Raw genomic sequence first — 14,429 nt, forward strand, 5'->3', positions numbered from 1 at the left:
TTAAATTATGAGACTTTAGTCTGGATTTCACAGACAGGGTAAAAAAACTGTGAAAATGTGAAGAAAAGGTCTCAAATAACTTGCTTTCAGATGCCATTCCTGTAAGGAAATTAATCCTAAAAGTATTTCAATACTTTTTGGGGCCACTGTATGTAGCCACTAGCTGAAACTTCCTTCATTATATTTGAAAAGCTCAGATGCAAAAGCCACTAAACGTCACCTATGTCAAAAATGAACGGAATGCTCTCGGCACGTATTATACGTTCAGCAAATACTTTTGCTTCAAATCCACTTTATCCCGGTCTCTGGCTTTCAAAAATACCGGTTGGTTGGCAGAATCTGTTAAACACCACAATGATTTTTCAGCAAAGTCCTCTAAATGCACAGAAGATGAATTGAACAGAGGCGCATGTACATCAAGGTGCAAGATTTTCTTTACCCAGTTAATGGATGTTTACAAAATATATTAGGATATTGAACACATTTATTCAGAAAGGACATGTTTTCGGAAGTAGATATTTTTGCATGGACTTCATTGCCATTAAAGTGAAATTACTGAACCTAAACATAAGAGCCTATGCTCATTTATAGGAAAACATGTCCGACACACTTAGAGGATTTTGCATCCGAGCTCTTTATTTGTTTAAGGCTAAAAATCTCCATTTTAAATAACAACTAACACACCATTGACCGTCATCATGCATCTGTTCCATTAACAGGGTGAAATGAAAGGACGCCATCCAAAATGTTTCTCCTAAAACATATTATATTATGTTAAATGTCAAATGTTGTACTGTAGTCCAGTGGTGGGGTGACCGCAGTTAATTAAACACTTCAAAACCGCATCACTCTTTGGATAAAAGGGCAGTCCTGGGCTTTTGCTGACGAAATGTCATTGATATTAGTTTTGATACTGCCCATTTTCATAATGATTCGATTCATGATCTTCATCGTCTTGCATGGTAACCCCTCTCTTCTTCTTCCAGCCCTGTCTACGCCCTGAGGAATTGTCTGTGGTGCCGTAGGTCTTCTTCTTGATTGCCAAGGAACTATCAGTGTTGGGCTCTGTCTCATCAGCCAGCTCATCTTCACCAATGATGCCACATTTCTCATCACTGGTGCTCTCGGGATCGGCCCACACCTGCTTCTCACCGGAGGCGAAGATGGCATAGAAGATCACACCGGAGTAATGCACCATGGATGCGATCACAAAGACATGCTGCCACTCAAGACGAGTCTGTTGAATGCAATAAAACATGTAAGTTGTAACAAACAACATGCACATCATTTAGCAGACATTTTATACCCAAACCAGCTTACAGTACATACTGTATACATGTCTTGATAGCAAAAGGCTAAATGGGGAGGTTAAATACCTTGTGTTTGGTGAGTGCTCCAACGATTAGGGGGCAAACCATACCAGACAGGGTGCCCACTCCATTAGAGATGCCCATGAGAATACTGGCATAGCGAGGAGCGATGTCCAGATGATTTACATTAAAACCTGCATTGAGAACAGAATGTCAATAAAGAACAACATAATAGTGCAAATAGAGTTGTTTACTGTATAAACTGTCAGCACAAAGACATCTGCTGGTGGAACTAATAAGGTTGTCAACAACTGCATTTTGATGACTGACACCTGATACCTGATATCGCAAATCCACTGAAGCCCACAGCCAGGATAAGAAACGTAATAGCCACTGCACGTGTGTGCGAGAACCCCACCACCAATAACAGTGTGGCCTCCATGCCAAAACCTGGGGATGATGGCATTAGTTAAACATTTCCCACTCATCAGACTATAAACACACCCACAATCTAACGCTTTTTCATTTTTATGATTACTAGGAAAAGTACAAACATTCACGGCTCAATAAAAAAAAATTTTTGTTCAACAATCCCTACTCACTGAAGTAGCAACAATGTTTTCAACTAATGGTGTAAGTCTAGAGCAAAGATTTCTGATTGTTCAACCAATGGAGAACAGAAAAACTTTTTGGGGACCCATTTGGGTGATTCTCGCTAAGTTAGACTTATGAGGTGTCATGAAACAAGTAAATGCTATCAAAATAAGAAGCATACAGTTTTAAACATCTCTTCATGTACTATTTTGCACATGATTTCAAAGGACATCATACAAAACAATTTTGTTGTTTTTTCCACATTTAAGGGGAAAATTTTCATTACCGCAACGTGTCCATGACTGGATTTGGGTCCTTTGACATGGAAATATTTATAATTAAAAAAATCTAAAAAATAAAAAGCTTCAGTGCATGTTATACTATAAACATTTACAGTAAAGAAACATGTGGTATTTGCTGATCATTGGTAAATGTAGAGACAATAATAAGGAATATAAATGTGTCCAAGACACATTTTCTCATCCTCCGCAACAATTTTCAATCATTGTTTAAGCCCTCAAGGAACTAACATTTAAAAAAAAGTAAGCAGGTAAGCAGTTCTTATTTTTTTCTCTCCAGATAAAAGTTAAAATTTTGTTTGTCATAGTACCTAGACAACTTTTTAGTTCTCATTACCGAAACATGAGTTTTTAAATGCATATATTTAATGTAATATCATGTTGCGGTAATGATAATTTTTTATAATGATAATCTAAAAAATTTTAATAATTCTATAGGAAATATTTTTTAAATTCTCTAAAAATAATGGTTATTGTAAGTTCAGACCTTAATCTTATATGCGCAAAAAATAGGCTTCAATGGCTTTTTAAAAATTCAGATGCTGGACACTAAAATCTGAATTTTGTGAGAATCACCCATTTGGTGACGTGGCATTACCTCCACAGTTCATGATTTTGCGCACAGTTGTGGTAGAGAGGATTTTCCGACTCCTCAGGAAATCGGCCAGCTGGCCTCCTATCGGCACAACAATCGTCATCACCATGTGAGGTACGGCTGACAAAATGCCCACCTGAAACAACCCAATGTTATTACATGTACAGTGAATTGCACAGGACATGAGAGAAAGTATATATAAAGGACCCTGTAATTATACAACCCACCTTGCTGATGGGAAACCCAAAGACCTCTTCAAAATAAGCCGGCTGACTTATGAGCAGGAGGTAGAAGGTCCAGCTGCGGCAGAAGTTTGCCACAATAATAGCGTAGACTGGCATAGATGTAAAGAATTCACGCCAAGGAGTTTTGAATTTCTGTTGGATAGAAATAGAAAATGCATGAATTTATGTATAAACTCTAATAAATGTAGCTGAATTAGAGCACTTACACATATTACATCTGAACATACATCTGCATATACAGTATGCATTTTAGGAAACACTAATCAAATGGTCTTTAAATGTTTTATGTACAAAGTGTAATTTAATATACTGCTCCAAAACATACATTTTAGATTATATATCAGTTGTCATGTGCTAGCCAAGAACTGCCTATTCAAACAGCAAGAGCTATTTGATGGACATAAGTGATAAACAATATTTTACTGTGTTTTCATGTAGTTTAAGGATGGGGTTATTAGATATAATGGACAGGCCGGCATGAAATAAGCGATTTATGACACTTTCTGTAAACGAGATCTAAAAACACCAAAATAGCAGATAATATGCTTTGTCAAATATAAGTGACATACCTCAGTAGTACTCATCAGATTGGTTCCCTCTCCAATCGAGGTCTCTATGTACGTCCTTTCTTCCTCGCTGATCGTAGGGTGTATGGCCGGGCTGTCATAAGCGAGCAGGAGCCAGAATGTGTACCATATAATGCCAAAAACACCTGGATATAAGAAAGAACCACATGTTAGCACAAAAGTTTAACATTGCACACCGTACTGCAAAAGTAAATGTATAATTACATTTATTTATTATCTATTAACTTTGGAAGTTGATATTATCCTTTTAATACAATGTGAGTGTAATTAAAAATTTAGGCTACTTCTACAACCCATGGGGCTGTGTAAGTCTTAAAGAATTACATTACAAAACAGTTTAAGATTTAAACTTACCATATACATAGAAGACAGAGGGCCAGCCAACATACTGCACTAATATTCCAGCCAATGGCATGGCTATCACAGCTCCTGCATAAGATCCTGTCATCCACAACATACACAGACATATAGGAGTCATTAAGAAAGTTAAATTAAGACATGAGATTAATCAACCTGCAATATATTCCCTTTATCTATGTTAATGGTTATTGGGTGCTTTATGGAAAACTAATATAGGTTTGGCTTTGAGAAAGGAGACATTTGTAAATTTTTAAGCATTTTAGAGATTTATTTCTTTTTTTTTGAAGGACTAATTTACCCAGTAACTAAAAAATGCATTATTATTATTTAGAGATTTGACAAATTTGATTTTTGCAGCCAAGTCCATAGATTTGGTTTAAACATTGGGGGGTTAAAGTGTCAACATATCCTCTCTTTAATAATTGTATAAATATAGCCAGTTTTGATTATTTGGGTGTAAACTTCACTCATCCCTTCCAGAAACTCTAGGCCTGCCTGACTTAAAATTATCTGACTTAAAGGGACACTCCACCTTTTCTGAAAATAAGCCCATCCTCCAGCTCCCCCAAAGTCAAACATCCGACTTTCACCGCTTTGGAGTCCATTCGGCCGGTCTTGGGGTCTGCAGTACCACTTTTAGCTTAGCGCAATCCATTGAATCTGATTGGTCCATTAGCCTTCCGCCTAAAAAGTAGCCGGAGACTTTCGATTTTTTTCCTATTTAAAACTTTACTCTTCTGAAGTTACATCGTGTACTAAGACCAACGGAAAATTAAAAGTTGCGATTTTCTATGCAGATATGGCAGGAACTATACTCTCATTCCAGCATAATAATCAAGGACTTTGCTGCCGTAACACAGCTGCAGGCGGCGCAATGATATTACGCAGCAGCCGAAAATAGTCCCCTTAGTATCTTTCAATAGCAGGGGACTGTTTTCGGGCGCTGCGTGGTGTCATTGCGCCTGCTGCAGCCGTGTTACTGCAGCAAAGTCCTTGATTATTGCGCCGGTTTGGGGGTGTGGTTTCTAGCCGTGTCTGCCTGGAGAATCGCAACTTTTGGTTTTCCGTCGGTCTTAGTACACGATGTAACTACAGAAGAGTCAAGTTTAAAATAGGAAAAATATCGAAACTCTTTCGTTACTTGTAGGCGCGATGCTAATGGTCTAATCAGATTCAATGGATTGCGCTAAGCTATGCTAAAAGTGCTAGCGCCAGACCCGGAGATAGGCTAAATGGATTCCAAAACGGTAAGAATTAGATGTTTAACTCTAGGGGAGCTGGAAAATTAGCTTATTTTCAAAAAAGTGGAGTGTCCCTTCAAGGTTCTGTGTATTTTGATCATTATAGCAAAAGGCTCAGTCTTAATTTACTTATATGGATATTTTCAGGGGTGTCGTTTTTCGGGGTAGGAGGTGGTAACCACCTAATTATCAAAACTAGCAATTCCCTATATTTATACAATAATTAAAGCATATTATGTACAGTTGACTCAACCCAACCCATGTTAAAACCAAATCAACATATTATTTAAATTCGTCCTTTGTGTTCCACAGCATATGGGATTGGGACAACTTAGGAGTGAGAAAATAATGACAGACTCCTTAAAAACTATAAGAACTATTTACCAACAAAAGCAAGAGGGCATGCAAATCCTCCCAGAGCTGAACCGTCTGCTCAGGTACATGTGCAACCACTTCAGACCTCAAACCTGGCACCACATGCCACTGCCTGAGACAGGCTGCCAGCTGCAGGAAATGGGATTTTAATGAAAAGGTGTCTTAATGTATATTTTATTACTGGATGCACTTGTAAACCTTTCTGTTTGGCGTGGGAAAGGATTCTCGAGTGAGCTTTTGAACAGTGAAGAGGGCACTACTTCATTTGTATCAACAGGAGAAAGCCTCTTTGACATACTAAAGGTGAAGCTGTGTGCAGACCATCTTCATTTAGTGTCCATGTCAAGAGCTGTTTGAAGCCCACGTTGTCATGGCACCAGTGTATTGTGAAACACGGCTGTTTTTAATGCAGTTTTTTTAATGCATTTGAGTTGAAATAAGCATACTACCACCATCCAAACCAACTCAGACTGTAGTCTTTTGTAGCACTGGTCAGCAAAGTGTAATAAAAACCTTTATGAGTTCTGTGACTTCATACCTCTACCAGAACTCAATTTACCGTGGGTATCCCACAGGTCTATACTACTAAGGATATTATTGAGCACCAAATATACTCACAATTATACTCACCACAGAAAGAGGTAGTAGCCAGACGGCTTCTTTCCAGCGGAGGAGCCCATCTGCTCCACATCCCATGGCAAGCTGGATAAGTGACACCCTATAACAACAGCATACATTATAAGCATCTTTGGATGGATTTCATCAAAAAACATTAAATAAAGTTGCAGATTTTAAGGCACATTAGTCTTCAAGAAATCGTTGGGTGGAAGGGTGACTAAAAACTTTCAAGCAACGTTTTGCATATCAGTATATATATATATGTATGGATAAGGACATTGAAAAATAGTTACTTGTTTTGGCCATTTTTGGCTATTCTTTCTGCTTCTTTTCACAACAAAGATGAACCGGCTTCTTGTTATGCAATTATCATTCAAGATAATGAACAAAACGTAGATTATAAGAAATTCCCATTGGGAACTGCAGTGTTTCAAATTTCCCAGTAATTGTGTCCGCTCAACCAAAACGAATCAAATCATATTTGTTTAATGAGTCGTTCAGTGATCATTTCATTCTTTTAGGCTTCATAAAGAGGTGTTTTCCTTAGGCCCAACAAAGCCGAATGACGTTTGATTAACTCGTGTTTTTATATTGATGTACCAGTTTATTCAGTGAATCAACAAAAACCCAAAGATAAAGGAGGGATGATTCACAGCCATTATGACTCAATTAATACTTAAGCCACTGATCAATAGTGTTTCATAATTTTTTTTTAAATGTAACAAAAGGCATGTCATATAAATTAATAACAAATCGTGTTATAGCGTAAGTTGATAACAAGAGTAAACACACTGTGACAGGTATGAGTTTGAGATTGGGGGTCACCTATGGTAACTGATGATGCCTCACCCTCGACTAGTCCTTGTAAGATTCGAACAAACAAGACACAGCCGTAATGGACCCGAGCAGCTGATGGAATAAACATGTTTAACAGTGAGGTCAAGAAAATGGCTGCCCCAAAGACCCTGCAAAGAAATTTAGAGACATTTAATATTTAGTTAATTTAGTCACAAATATCAATTTAAGGGAACCGTTAATATGACCATTCCAATATTAACCAAATACCTGTAATATAATTCATAGAATTTTGGTAGTACAGTAAATAAATATTTAATAATTCTGTTTTTTGTTATAAGCCAGAAATGAAAAGGAGGGAGCCTCTTGCAATACAAAGTCAATGGAGATGGATGGATTGTTTTTCCCCGGTGGGCGTGGTTTTCATGTTATGACGCGTTGCGCTAAGTCTCGCTCTTAATTCTGTAAACTACATAACATTAGTGACACCTAGAGAGTAAATCTGTTTTTTTTTTTTTCTTTAAGAAGTAATGAAACGGATAAAAATAACATAAGAGGCAGCTTTCAATATCGCGACGCGAGACAATATCAAGAATGTATTTGAAAGCAAGATGAATAGGGGTCCCACACAAACTCATGTGGAACTACATCACTGATGATCACACAACAAAAAAGTCATTTCAGTTCATTCAGTTGTCCTTTATCTCTATTTAATCCATCCATCTGCCTCTTTTTTTTTCCAAAACAGTGTGTAAGTGACACTTGTAATATTCCAGTGGCTGGTGTTTCAGCGCGAGATCTGCTGCTGGATCTTTCATTATTAACTCTGTCAGCCACGTGTCCTCTTTTCCTGTGAGGCTTTTATTACAAGACCGATATCGCCCCTCTAATCAACACACGGCACAAATTTAACCCTTGCGGACCTGACCACTGCATCCATATTGTCCCTTAGGTCTAGAAACGCCTATTGAGAACTGAATGTAATACGAGTCTCACCTGTTAGCGGCTAGTTTGTTGGAGATGAATCCTCCGGGGATTTGAGTGACAATGTAGCCCCAGAAAAAAGATCCATGTATCAAACCCACTGTCTCTGGATCCCAATTAAACTCAGCTGGCTAAAAAGCAAAATAAACTATTTTAACATAACTCAAACAAACAACAAAAATACTCTGCAAGTAAGCAAATACCCTTGTTTACCCTTGTTAAACATACTGCTAAATTAAAGGGGCCATGGCACAAGACTTTTTTAAGATTTCACATAAATCTTTGGTGTCCCCAGAGCACATATGTGAAGTTTTAGCTCAAAATACCATATCAATAATTTATTATAGCATTTTAAAATTGCCACTTTGTAGGTGTGTGCAAAAATGTGCAGTTTTGGGTGTGTCCTTTAAAATGCAAATGAGCTGATGAAATTCAAACACTAATCACAATGATGGTGGTTTGTTGCAATTAAAACTCAATTGTGCTTTTCTCTGCACAAAAATTTTTTGCACACATCCTACAAAGTGTAGATTAAGGGATGGTATCATTATAATAAGAGCTCCTTATGACATCATTTTTCAACTAAATTTCAACTGCCTATTTTTTCATGTGCTTGTAGAAAAAATGGTTTACCAAAACAAAGTTACTGGGTTGATCTTTTTCACATTTTCTAGGTTGATAGAAGCACTGGGGACCCAATCATAGCCCTTAAACATGGAAAAAGTCAGATTTTCATGCCATGGCCCCTTTAAAACAAGTTATACTTATTAAAATGACCAAGTGTGTGTGCGCATCTCTTATCTCGCTTATGACAGGAAATTACAAGAAATTGTGCCGGCTAACTACCCAAAATGTCACTAATTAGATTTCAAGCCAGAAATAAAGGAGAAGCATTTGTTTAATCTTTTAATCCTTATTCCTAAAGTCAAATGTGTTGTTGTTTTTGGCATGCTTAGTAAAAAAGGAGGTTAAATTAAATGACAATTCTCTTCACAAATGTATTTTTTTCAGTGTTAAGTAGTCATCAAAGATCTGCAAATGTACAATAGTGTAAGACATGTGGTCTTGGTCTCACCTGCATTACGGCAGTCCCGTTGATGTAGACGGTGTTATTGTTGACCATTTCTACTATGGCAACACCCAGGTTGCAACGGATGCCAAATGAGATGCAGAAGCCGAGTCCACTGAGCATGGCAATGATGTAACGTTTGGGAAGGCCAAAGCACCCACAATCCAACAGGGGTGGGTTGCGTTTGGGGGCTGCCACTGGCCGACCATCTTCTGTGAGCTCAATGTTGTCCTCCTCAGCCACATTAGTGCCATCAATTTTCCTGCAATAAAGATAAATTATTATAACCATTTGAATATATCTATTACCTGTCTGTCTGTCATTCTGTCTGACTAATAAGAGGACAGAGTCTCTTTTTAGTGACTGACAAATTGGTTGTCAGAGTGTTGCATTGAAAAGGTCACATTGTGTTTGATACTCCCTTCTTCTTGCCCACATGCACCTGTTCCATTACCAAACCTCCATCTTTCCTCTCATCCTCCACCTCACAGGAATGACTTTCATCTGTCTATTTTAAAATGCACACCTGAGTTCTTCCACACACAAAGGAAGCTTCTCACTAAAAGCTGCATACTGGAGAATTCTGAACAGAGGATCAAGATATTTATGATCCATGTGAACCAGATGTGAATTGAATTGGGACCATGTACATTGAAATGTAAAATCTTACAGCAAGTAGAAAAAAATGCTGTGACTTATCAAAATCTAGAATAAAATCCATATTTTTTATTAAATTTACATGGCCATTATGCACTGAAAAAAATATTTATTTAATTTATTCAATTATTTTAAGGTAATTGATAGCAATACATTTATTTAAGCTACATTTAAACAAAAATTAAATAAAATTGAATTAATCATTTTTTTGTGTGTGTGTTGATTTTCTCGGTTAGTCCATATAGTTAAATAACATATTTCTAAAATCTTCCAGAACAGGCTGTATGACTACATTTTTGTGGTTGTCATTGCTATAATAAAGTATTTTTAAACAATACAGGTATGTAATAACACATGTGGCATTTAGAAATGTTAATGTAAAATGTTAATTAAACACATTAGTTGTAAGTTTTCTATTTTTAATGTTTATTAATTAATGATGCATTTAATATGCATGCTTAGGGTCCAAAAGTCTAAATGAAGTTATGTACAGTTTAAACTACCTAAAAAATTCAGCAAATTTTGAGTAGGAAAGAAAATAAATATTTAATGAGTTCTTAAATTATTAAGCGTGTGCCCATATATTCAGTCTTATGAAACTGGTCTCTCTCTCTCTCTCTCTCTCTCTCTCTCTCTCTCTCTCTCTCTCTCTCTCTCTGATAGATGTAACAATGATATCTTGTCATTTTTATATATTATTTGAAGATATGTAATCACCTTAGAAACTCACGAAAAACACCTTATTCCTTGAGCATCTCAAATGACTCTATTTGAACAAAAATGGGCATAAAATCATATTTATACATGATGTTACACAGAAACAGGAAATTATTTGTATGAGAAATATTAATCCCTTGAGATTTACTTAATATTGTGTGTATATATATATATATATATATATATATATATATATTAAGTAAATCTCAAGAGATTTATATATATATATAAACTGCAGGGGTCATTTACATATTTACATATAGCCTATTTATGCATGGCAACATAGTGATAATAGTTAATTGACAGCTGAGGCAGATAGCTGATAAAGTTTGATATAAACATAAAAATCTAACATAACCTAAGCTTAGATTTAATGCCATTTATTTGAAACTTTCTTGATTTTTATGACACATAATAAGGTTATACTATCAAAACTGATTTTTAAAGTAATAATTCTCATGCTAATTTTTCTGCACCATGTTAAATTATTTCTTCATCACAAATCTTTGAAAGAAAATCACTTTGTATAGCTCCTTCCAGTGTAATATACATTTCTCCTTTTATAATTTGAATGACATCATTTTAAATGCAAAATTATTTCACTCAAAAATCATTTCCATATACCTTCAAACCATTAATTATGCTATTTTCATACAGTACTTACTTCTGTAGGTCCCCCAGAGAGTCACCAACATTGTTCTTCAACTCCTCCTTCCCTGGCTTGAGCACCTTCTCCTTTAGACCCGCAAACCCCCCCAGTGGCATCTCTCCTTTCTCTTCTTGTTCCTCAAACACTGTTGTGTCTCACTCTGCTTTCGCAGAAGGAAAAAGCAGGATATCCACTATGTGCTGATGCACATCCTCTCCTTCACAGGACTGAGATGGTTTGCCGAGGCTGGGTCAGGTGCGCCGGAGAGGAGGAGGAGGAGAGATGCCGAACTGGAGAATAGAAGAGAGGTACAGGAGGAAGAGGAGGGACTCGATAAAGGTTTTGAGAACGGATCTGATGGTATCCAGGTATGATCCTTCACACAGCTCGGGCATTGAACTTCCAGACAGATGATGGGAACAGATCCTGGCCTCTCCAGATTATTGTATCAGCATTGTAAAAGTCATGCTGCCAGGTGGTATTCCAGCCTTCTGATCGGTTCCCTCATAGACAGTGAGAGAAGATGCTCTGCCTCTTTTCCAAACCCTCCCGATTTCGTCATGCCCATATGAAAGCAGGCCAAAACCAGTGACTGGCTCATTAAGGATTAATGGCAAAGACAAGGATCGCAGGCACGAGGTTGTTTGATATGAGCAGGTGTAACAAGACTCTGTATGTTCTAGTCCCGGTCCGACCTCTATCATGAGTAACAGTTCCACGGGTTCATGGGTGAAATGTATCAGAGTCAACAACCAAACCACTAACACCAGAGTTTAAACTGGCATGGCACTCTAGCCTATATTTAAAAGTCTTCAGTCCCATTATGTCTGTGGCTTCAGTGAGAGAACCTATTACTTTTTTGCAAATATATAGAGGTGCTTTCCTGTGAAACTTGTTTGCAATAATCATCAAAAATGTAGCATGCTTTAAAAATTCACATATTGAGGACTAAAAAATGCATTGGTAGTCATTGTGTTGCGCTAGACTCTCAGGCTCCGTTTCAATGATGCTTGATGTAGGTGTCTCAGTAGTTTGTTAACCATGAAAATGCCTTAAAATGCACTGAACTGCCACTCAAAGCAAAACTCGTGATGTTTCATGAATGAATGGCAAAAACAAGGTTTTAACTTTATTATACCACAACAAACCATTTAAAAAAAAAAAATGCACAGGTAATATATGAATTCCTTTCTCACAACATGTGTCGGGTACCCCATTGTAATCAATTTTTAAGTGTTTTTTTGCAAAGATGAACTCTGACAGACGGTGAGTGTTGGTTTAACACTTGCAATTTTAGTTAACTCTTAACCCTTTATGGTATGTCAGGAAGTCGTCTGCATCAGTCTTGCTGTTTTTTCACACAACAGCTTTATCCCAAATTGTTTTAGATTAAATAGAGAAAATGTTGATTGTAAAATTCTTTATCACAATTAAAAATAGGCCAATTTTTCATATGTGACCCAGTCTGAAAAGCCAGCTAAAGTCATTTTTGTGATAACACAAAAAATCATCCCATATAGAACATGTAAAGAAATATAACATTGATATCTTTAATATTGACTGCATGAGTAAGGTCATGTAAAAGATTGAAATCAATGAGTGAATTTTATGTAATCATATTTCTACATTACAATGCATTTCCTTACTTGGATTTCTGGTAGATTGTGGCATAAAATATAATACTGAATTTATTTATAACAATACATTAATTTATTTAAGCATTTATATTATCACTAAATTGCTGGGTTGTTTTAACCCAGGGTTGGGTCAGTATAGGACAGAACACACTGCTGGGTTAAAAATGACCCAACTGCTGGGTTGTTTTAACCCAGCCGCTAGTTTGTTGTTACTCAACCATGAGTTGAAACAACCCAGCATTGTGTTCTGTCCAGTAGCCTACTGACCCAACCCTGGGTTAAAAAAACAACAACACAGCACTTTTTGACTCTAACGGTGTGAATGAGTTTGGTGTGAATAGAGCTTGTTTATATTCCATATTTCATTTAATTTCAGTTTATTTTTACAGGGACAATGCACAATTCAAATGAATTGCACCAGAGTTAGCCAACAGCTAATTTACATCTGCTGCCCTGGGCAGGTAAACAAATAAAATAACACACACATTACATATACACCACATAAAACATCACAATCACAATGTCCAGGAATGTAAAATTAAAAATCAGTATATAAAGAGATAATTTACAATATAGTCATTGATGGTATAATTATATATAATATATATTATATAATTAAAACTTGATAGAAACACATTTTGTACTACGGTCTTCACATTTGAGGCACTTTGTGTTTATAGGGATTAGAGTGACATCTATTGGTAAGTACCCCATATTGCACTTGAACCAGAAATAGTTACCGCACATTTTAACCTTTCTAACAGTTTGTACATGCTAATTGTTGTTCTAGTTCTGAGCTCTCTGATTAGCTACCTGTCTCACACTGCTAACTTACAAACTGGCAAAATGAAAGTTTAGATCTTGGCACGTATTATAGTCCTTCAAATATTTTTGCTTCAAATCTGCTAAATCCCAGCTCAGATCAAGAAAATGCTTATTTACAAAAAAAAAACATGTCAGACGTACTTAGAGGGTTTTTCATCTGAGCCCTTAAAATGCTATTGTGAAGTCCTTCCTGAACACAAAACCCTGATGTTCAGTCTCAAAAAAAATCTTAGGATCAACTAAATTAGTGACATATGACAAAAGTTCAAGGCTAAATTCAGCTTTGTGATGGGAAAAACAAAGTAGCCTATGTCTTTCTTTCTTCACTCCAGAAGAAATAAAGGTTTTGATTAAAACATTTCAAGAGTTTTCTCAATTGAATAGACTTTATTGGACCTCAACAGTGCACATTTTCAATGCACCTGCCATCATAGCCTGATAGGTATAGGCTACACAGACTAATCTCAAAATGATTTTAATACTTTATAATTTAATAGCCCATGTGAATCTCTAACAAAGTAGCCTAATCGTTTAAAAAAACTCTCTAAAACTATTCTAAAGGTTCAATTTGTTATGTTTAATAAGTTTTATTAGGCTTCATAATGTTGTGCTTATAACATCTGCTTATAACATTGTACAATAGGCTAAGGTACAATTAGCTTGTCCACATGTCGGCGCTGGTGTTTTAATATGTTTGTATAGCCTATGTCCAGATCATGGGTCTTCAACAGGGGTCCATGGTGTTATTAACGGGGGTCCTCCAAATATTGTTTAATTCAAAATAATAAAAAAATGAAACTAGCCATAAAAAATGCAGTAATAGGTTAAGATAAACAGTTCCTCCTATTCCACAATTCCAACCAACTTTATGC

The 14,429-nt window shown here is 36.4% G+C and overlaps 1 protein-coding gene across 1 annotated transcript; it reads right to left on the reverse strand.

Moving 5' to 3' along the window:
• Window positions 1–892: 892 nt before the first annotated feature.
• On the reverse strand, window positions 893–11,290 carry slc17a8 (solute carrier family 17 member 8). The gene is given in 12 exon segments (XM_073853941.1): window positions 893–1,237; window positions 1,377–1,504; window positions 1,650–1,760; window positions 2,802–2,934; window positions 3,026–3,175; window positions 3,613–3,755; window positions 3,985–4,071; window positions 6,237–6,324; window positions 7,060–7,189; window positions 8,016–8,134; window positions 9,079–9,334; window positions 11,111–11,290. Coding segments are annotated over 12 exon segments (1,791 nt in total). The 5' UTR covers window positions 11,212–11,290.
• Between the last annotated feature and the right edge of the window lie 3,139 nt (window positions 11,291–14,429).

The sequence above is a fragment of the Misgurnus anguillicaudatus genome, chromosome 15, assembly GCF_027580225.2.
Source record: "Misgurnus anguillicaudatus chromosome 15, ASM2758022v2, whole genome shotgun sequence".
NCBI classification, from domain to species: domain Eukaryota; kingdom Metazoa; phylum Chordata; class Actinopteri; order Cypriniformes; family Cobitidae; genus Misgurnus; species Misgurnus anguillicaudatus.